The following is a 9,583-nucleotide window of genomic DNA, read 5'->3' on the forward strand; positions in this document are numbered from 1 at the left end:
ATTTCATCTATACTCATACCTACTATAGTCTACTTCATCTATACTCATACCTACTATAGTCTACTTCATCTATACTCATACCTACTATAGTCTACTTCATCTATACTCATACCTACTATAGTCTACTTCATCTATACTCATACCTACTATAGTCTATTTCATCTATACTCATACCTACTATAGTCTACTTCATCTATACTCATACCTACTATAGCCTACTTCATCTATACTCATACCTACTATAGCCTACTTCATCTATACTCATACCTACTATAGTCTACTTCATCTATACTCATACCTACTATAGCCTATTTCATCTATACTCATACCTACTATAGTCTACTTCATCTATACTCATATCTACTATAGTCTATTTCATCTATACTCATACCTACTATAGCCTACTTCATCTATACTCATACCTACTATAGTCTACTTCATCTATACTCATACCTACTATAGTCTACTTCATCTATACTCATATCTTCTATAGTCTATTTCATCTATACTCATACCTACTATAGTCTACTTCATCTATACTCATACCTACTATAGTCTACTTCATCTATACTCATACCTACTATAGTCTATTTCATCTATACTCATACCTACTATAGTCTATTTCATCTATACTCATACCTACTATAGTCTACTTCATCTATACTCATACCTACTATATTCTATTTCATCTATACTCACACCTACTATAGTCTACTTCATCTATACTCATACCTACTATAGTCTACTTCATCTATACTCATACCTACTATATTCTATTTCATCTATACTCATACCTACTATAGTCTACTTCATCTATACTCATACCTACTATATTCTATTTCATCTATACTCATACCTACTATATTCTATTTCATCTATACTCATACCTACTATAGTCTACTTCATCTATACTCATACCTACTATATTCTATTTCATCTATACTCATACCTACTATAGTCTTTCATCTATACTCATACCTACTATATTCTATTTCATCTATACTCATACCTACTATAGTCTATTTCCTATATACTCATACCTACTATATTCTATTTCATCTATACTCATACCTACTATAGTCTACTTCATCTATACTCATACCTACTATAGTCTATTTCATCTATATTCATACCTACTATAGTCTACTTCATCTATACTCATACCTACTATAGTCTACTTCATCTATACTCATACCTACTATAGCCTATTTCATCTATACTCATACCTACTATAGTCTTTCATCTATACTCATACCTACTATATTCTATTTCATCTATACTCATACCTACTATAGTCTATTTCCTATATACTCATACCTACTATATTCTATTTCATCTATACTCATACCTACTATAGTCTACTTCATCTATACTCATACCTACTATAGTCTACTTCATCTATACTCATACCTACTATAGTCTACTTCATCTATACTCATACCTACTATATTCTATTTCATCTATACTCATACCTACTATATTCTATTTCATCTATACTCATACCTACTATATTCTATTTCATCTATACTCATACCTACTATAGTCTATTTCATCTATACTCATACCTACTATAGTCTTTAATCTATACTCATACCTACTATAGTCTACTTCATCTATACCCACACCTACTATAGTCTACTTCATCTATACTCATACCTACTATAGTCTATTTCATCTATATTCATACCTACTATAGTCTACTTTATCTATACTCATACCTACTATATTCTATTTCATCTATACTCATACCTACTATAGTCTATTTCATCTATACTCATACCTACTATAGTCTTTAATCTATACTCATACCTACTATAGTCTATTTCATCTATACTCATACCTACTATAGTCTATTTCATCTATACTCATACCTACTATAGTCTATTTCATATATACTCATACCATACTGATATATTCATGTACTATATACCGGTATATTGTCTATAAACTTGTACCTTGTACTGTAGTTATAGCCTCTTCCTCTTCTATATTTTTGATATCTTTTATAGGACTGCTAGGGACTTTCTTCAGACTTGACTTTGTCTTTTTATCAGGACTACGTGGTGCTGATGTTCTTGGAGGAGAAACTTTCTCCTTCTTTGGTGAAGACTCCATTTTCTCATCTGTGTTGTCTGTTTTCACCTTCTCCACTTTATCATGACTGTCAACTTCAAGTTTTTCATCAGATTTGACAGGTTTCTCTGTGTTAGGGCTACCCAGTTTCTTTTTAGGACTACCAGACACTTTTGTAGGACTACCAGGCTCCGTGGGACTATCTGGGATTTTCTTAGCATTCTGGAAACAAAAAATAACAAAAAAAACAATGGTGTTGTAGCACAACTGTTGAGAGTAAACTTTAGTTAATTTTCTTATGATTATTTGTTCTTGTTGCTAGGCATATTTGCATACATTTTTTGAAGATTTATTCCTGTGTCATACCTGCAGTATACACCACTGTTTACCTGTTGTTATGGGCGTGGTCTTGTTGCTAGGCATATTTGCATACATTTTTTGAAGATTTATTCCTGTGTCATACCTGCAGTATACACCACTGTTTACCTGTTGTTATGGGCGTGGTCTTGTTGCTAGGCATATTTGCATACATTTTTTGAAGATTTATTCCTGTGTCATACCTGAAGTATACACCACTGTTTACCTGTTGTTATGGGCGTGGTCTTGTTGCTAGGCATATTTGCATACATTTTTTGAAGATTTATTCCTGTGTCATACCTGCAGTATACACCACTGTTTACCTGTTGCTATGGGCGTGGTCTTGTTGCTAGGCATATTTGCATACATTTTTTGAAGATTTATTCCTGTGTCATACCTGCAGTATACACCACTGTTTACCTGTTGTTATGGGCGTGGTCTTGTTGCTAGGCATATTTGCATACATTTTTTGAAGATTTATTCCTGTCATACCTGCAGTATACACCACTGTTTACCTGTTGCTATGGGCGTGGTCTTGTTGCTAGGCATATTTGCATACATTTTTTTGAAGATTTATTCCTGTGTCATACCTGCAGTATACACCACTGTTTACCTGTTGCTATGGGCGTGGTCTTGTTGCTAGGCATATTTGCATACATTTTTTGAAGATTTATTCCTGTGTCATACCTGCAGTATACACCACTGTTTACCTGTTGCTATGGGCGTGGTCTTGTTGCTAGGCATATTTGCATACATTTTTTTGAAGATTTATTCCTGTGTCATACCTGCAGTATACACCACTGTTTACCTGTTGCTATGGGCGTGGTCTTGTTGCTAGGCATATTTGCATACATTTTTTTGAAGATTTATTCCTGTGTCATACCTGCAGTATACACCACTGTTTACCTGTTGCTATGGGCGTGGTCTTGTTGCTAGGCATATCTGCATACATTTTTTGAAGATTTAGTCCTGTGTCATACCTGCAGTATACACCACTGTTTACCTATTGCTATGGGCGTGGTCTTGTTGCTAGGCATATCAGCATACATTTTTAAACTTCATTTATTTGCCTTTCCTTCACTGGTGTTATATTAGTATTATATGTCATTATTTACCTGTTACTATGGGTGTGGTGTTGTTGCTAAGGACATTTGCATATTTATTTATTTTTGTTTATTCAGTTGCCTACCCATCCCTCTCGTTTTATTTGCAATAAACCCTCTAATTTGACATTTTTTTACACAAAACGCAGACCTGTGTGGTGTATTCATTTTATATTTGAACAATTTCCCAATACACATCAAAAGGTATGTCACCACCAATACCAAGGCAATCAGTCAGGCAGTTTTTGAGTTTAAGTCGTCCACACACACACACACACACACACACACACACACACACACACACACACACACACACACACACACACACACACACACACACACACACACACACACACACACACACACACGCACACATGCGCACACACACACACGCATGCACGCACGCACATAGATGGACAGACATTCTGTCATGCCTATAGCACTACTAAACCTTATCAGTTCAGTTTGTATAGTTCTAAACTAAACAAACTACATTTATTTAATTTATCTACACAACTTTCAAATCACTTTGCTATACAACCTTCATGGTGTTACCTTTTTTTTCTTATTCTTGGAAGGAGAATCTTTCATCTCTGGTGTCTTGTTTTCAACAGGGTTTTCATCTGTAGTCTTGTTTTCAACAGGGTTTTCATCTGTAGTCTTTGTACTGTCTTCATCCTGATTCAGTACAGACACATATATTTACAATCATTAGGTAAATTGTCATTTTGTTAGTGATTGAATGATACAGTGTAGATATAAACCCTCATCATAATCTGGAATATAAAGATTGGATGACAAATTGTCCTATTTTGGATGTCATTGTTCTGTTATATATGATCAACTTGTTTATATTCTTCAAAAAGCCTCAAATTGGTCAAAAGGAGAGCAATTTACCCATTCAGCTATAATATACCGGTATAACAGTACAATCCAAACATAAAACTTTGTACTATTCATGCCAGCAGTGTGATCATCATTTACACAGGTCAAAGTGAGGACAATAGAAAATACTGTATACACTAATTGCAAAGTCTATCAATGTGTAACTATTAATATAGTCTATGAAAGTATAACTATTAATATAATCTATGAAAGTATAACTATTAATATAATCTATGAAAGTATAACTGTAACTATTAATATAGTCTATGAAAGTATAACTGTAACTATTAATATAGTCTATGAAAGTATAACTATTAATATAATCTATGAAAGTATAACTATTAATATAATCTATGAAAGTATAACTATTACTGTTAATATAGTCTATGAAAGTATAACTATTACTGTTAATATAGTCTATGAAAGTATAACTATTACTATTAATATAGTCTATGAAAGTATAACTATTACTGTTAATATAGTCTATGAAAGTATAACTATTACTGTTAATATAGTCTATGAAAGTATAACTATTACTATTAATATAGTCTATGAAAGTATAACTATTACTGTTAATATAGTCTATGAAAGTACAACTATTACTGTTAATATAGTCTATGAAAGTATAACTATTACTGTTAATATAGTCTATGAAAGTATAACTGTTAATATAGTCTATGAAAGTATAACTATTACTGTTAATATAGTCTATGAAAGTATAACTATTACTGTTAATATAGTCTATGAAAGTATAACTATTACTGTTAATATAGTCTATGAAAGTATAACTATTACTGTTAATATAATCTATGAAAGTATAACTGTTAATATAGTCTATGAAAGTATAACTATTACTGTTAATATAGTCTATGAAAGTATAACTATTACTGTTAATATAATCTATGAAAGTATAACTGTTACTGTTGATATAGTCTATGAAAGTATAACTATTACTGTTAATATAGTCTATGAAAGTATAACTATTACTGTTAATATAATCTATGAAAGTATAACTGTTAATATAGTCTATGAAAGTATAACTGTTACTGTTAATATAGTCTATGAAAGTATAACTATTACTGTTAATATAGTCTATGAAAGTATAACTATTACTGTTAATATAGTCTATGAAAGTATAACTGTTACTGTTAATATAATCTATGAAAGTATAACTATTACTGTTAATATAGTCTATGAAAGTATAACTGTTACTGTTAATATAATCTATGAAAGTATAACTATTACTGTTAATATAGTCTATGAAAGTATAACTATTACTATTAATATAATCTATGAAAGTATAACTATTACTGTTAATATAGTCTATGAAAGTATAACTATTACTGTTAATATAGTCTATGAAAGTATAACTATTACTGTTAATATAGTCTATGAAAGTATAACTGTTACTGTTAATATAGTCTATGAAAGTATAACTATTACTATTAATATAGTCTATGAAAGTATAACTATTACTGTTAATATAGTCTATGAAAGTATAACTATTACTGTTAATATAGTCTATGAAAGTATAACTATTACTGTTAATATAATCTATGAAAGTATAACTATTACTGTTAATATAGTCTATGAAAGTATAACTATTACTGCTAATATAGTCTATGAAAGTATAACTATTACTATTAATATAGTCTATGAAAGTATAACTATTACTGTTAATATAGTCTATGAAAGTATAACTGTTAATATAGTCTATGAAAGTATAACTGTTAATATAGTCTATGAAAGTATAACTATTACTGTTAATATAGTCTATGAAAGTATAACTATTACTGTTAATATAGTCTATGAAAGTATAACTGTTACTGTTGATATAGTCTATGAAAGTATAACTATTACTGTTAATATAGTCTATGAAAGTATAACTATTACTGTTAATATAATCTATGAAAGTATAACTGTTAATATAGTCTATGAAAGTATAACTGTTACTGTTAATATAGTCTATGAAAGTATAACTATTACTGTTAATATAGTCTATGAAAGTATAACTATTACTGTTAATATAGTCTATGAAAGTATAACTGTTACTGTTAATATAGTCTATGAAAGTATAACTATTACTATTAATATAATCTATGAAAGTATAACTATTACTGTTAATATAGTCTATGAAAGTATAACTATTACTGTTAATATAGTCTATGAAAGTATAACTATTACTGTTAATATAGTCTATGAAAGTATAACTGTTACTGTTAATATAGTCTATGAAAGTATAACTATTACTGTTAATATAGTCTATGAAAGTATAACTGTTACTGTTAATATAGTCTATGAAAGTATAACTATTACTATTAATATAGTCTATGAAAGTATAACTATTACTGTTAATATAGTCTATGAAAGTATAACTATTACTGTTAATATAGTCTATGAAAGTATAACTATTACTATTAATATAGTCTATGAAAGTATAACTATTACTGTTAATATAGTCTATGAAAGTATAACTATTACTGCTAATATAGTCTATGAAAGTATAACTATTACTATTAATATAGTCTATGAAAGTATAACTATTACTGTTAATATAGTCTATGAAAGTATAACTATTACTGCTAATATAGTCTATGAAAGTATAACTATTACTATTAATATAGTCTATGAAAGTATAACTATTACTGTTAATATAGTCTATGAAAGTATAACTGTTAATATAGTCTATGAAAGTATAACTATTACTGTTAATATAGTCTATGAAAGTATAACTATTACTGTTAATATAGTCTATGAAAGTATAACTGTAACTATTAATACAGTCTATGAAAGTATAACTGTTACTGTTAATATAGTCTATGAAAGTATAACTATTACTATTAATATAGTCTATGAAAGTATAACTGTAACTATTAATATAGTCTATGAAAGTATAACTGTTACTGTTAATATAGTCTATGAAAGTATAACTATTACTGTTAATATAGTCTATGAAAGTATAACTATTACTGTTAATATAGTCTATGAAAGTATAACTATTACTGTTAATATAGTCTATGAAAGTATAACTATTACTGTTAATATAGTCTATGAAAGTATAACTGTTACTGTTAATATAGTCTATGAAAGTATAACTGTTAATATAGTCTATGAAAGTATAACTGTTACTGTTAATATAGTCTATGAAAGTATAACTGTTAATATAGTCTACGAAAGTATAACTGTTACTGTTAATATAATCTATGAAAGTATAACTATTAATATAGTCTATGAAAGTATAACTATTAATATAGTCTATGAAAGTATAACTATTACTGTTAATATAGTCTATGAAAGTATAACTATTACTGTTAATATAGTCTATGAAAGTATAACTATTACTGTTAATATAATCTATGAAAGTATAACTATTAATATAGTCTATGAAAGTATAACTATTAATATAGTCTATGAAAGTATAACTATTACTGTTAATATAGTCTATGAAAGTATAACTATTACTGTTAATATAGTCTATGAAAGTATAACTATTAATATAGTCTATGAAAGTATAACTGTTACTGTTAATATAGTCTATGAAAGTATAACTATTACTGTTAATATAGTCTATGAAAGTATAACTATTACTGTTAATATAGTCTATGAAAGTATAACTATTAATATAGTCTATGAAAGTATAACTATTAATATAGTCTATGAAAGTATAACTATTAATATAGTCTATGAAAGTATAACTGTTACTGTTAATATAATCTATGAAAGTATAACTATTACTGTTAATATAATCTATGGAAGTATAACTGTTAATATAGTCTATGAAAGTATAACTATTACTGTTAATATAGTCTATGAAAGTATAACTGTTACTGTTAATATAGTCTATGGAAGTATAACTATTACTATTAATATAGTCTATGAAAGTATAACTATTACTGCTAATATAGTCTATGAAAGTATAACTATTACTGTTAATATAGTCTATGAAAGTATAACTATTACTGTTAATATAATCTATGAAAGTATAACTGTTACTGTTAATATAGTCTATGAAAGTATAACTATTACTGTTAATATAGTCTATGAAAGTATAACTATTACTGTTAATATAGTCTATGAAAGTATAACTATTACTGTTAATATAGTCTATGAAAGTATAACTATTACTGTTAATATAGTCTATGAAAGTATAACTATTACTGTTAATATAGTCTATGAAAGTATAACTGTTACTGTTAATATAGTCTATGAAAGTATAACTGTTACTGTTAATATAGTCTATGAAAGTATAACTATTACTGTTAATATAATCTATGAAAGTATAACTGTTAATATAGTCTATGAAAGTATAACTATTACTGTTAATATAGTCTATGAAAGTATAACTATTACTGTTAATATAGTCTATGGAAGTATAACTATTACTGTTAATATAATCTATGAAAGTATAACTGTTAATATAGTCTATGAAAGTATAACTATTACTGTTAATATAGTCTATGAAAGTATAACTATTACTGTTAATATAGTCTATGAAAGTATAACTATTACTGTTAATATAGTCTATGAAAGTATAACTGTTACTGTTAATATAGTCTATGAAAGTATAACTGTTACTGTTAATATAGTCTATGAAAGTATAACTGTTACTGTTAATATAGTCTATGAAAGTATAACTATTACTGTTAATATAGTCTATGAAAGTATAACTATTACTGTTAATATAGTCTATGAAAGTATAACTATTACTGTTAATATAGTCTATGAAAGTATAACTATTACTGTTAATATAGTCTATGGAAGTATAACTATTACTGTTAATATAATCTATGAAAGTATAACTGTTAATATAGTCTATGAAAGTATAACTGTTACTGTTAATATAGTCTATGAAAGTATAACTATTACTATTAATATAGTCTATGAAAGTATAACTATTACTGTTAATATAATCTATGAAAGTATAACTATTACTATTAATATAGTCTATGAAAGTATAACTATTACTATTAATATAGTCTATGAAAGTATAACTGTTACTGTTAATATAATCTATGAAAGTATAACTATTAATATAGTCTATGAAAGTATAACTATTACTGTTAATATAGTCTATGAAAGTATAACTATTACTGTTAATATAGTCTATGAAAGTATAACTATTACTGTTAATATAGTCTATGAAAGTATAACTATTACTGTTAATA

At 27.4% G+C, this 9,583-nt stretch overlaps 1 protein-coding gene across 1 annotated transcript in view; it reads right to left on the reverse strand.

Annotated features, from left to right (window-relative positions):
- LOC144445613 (uncharacterized) overlaps positions 1 to 9,583 on the reverse strand; it is a 48,168-nt gene that overhangs the window by 14,708 nt on the left and 23,877 nt on the right. Inside the window, exons 4-5 of the mRNA XM_078135226.1 lie at positions 4,089 to 4,211; positions 1,956 to 2,295 (exon numbers count right to left, since the gene is read on the reverse strand). Coding sequence (XP_077991352.1) covers positions 1,956 to 2,295; positions 4,089 to 4,211 — 463 coding nt within the window. The remainder of the gene's footprint in view (positions 1 to 1,955; positions 2,296 to 4,088; positions 4,212 to 9,583) is intronic.

This window comes from Glandiceps talaboti, chromosome 14 (assembly GCF_964340395.1).
Source record: "Glandiceps talaboti chromosome 14, keGlaTala1.1, whole genome shotgun sequence".
Taxonomy (NCBI): Eukaryota; Metazoa; Hemichordata; class Enteropneusta; family Spengelidae; genus Glandiceps; species Glandiceps talaboti.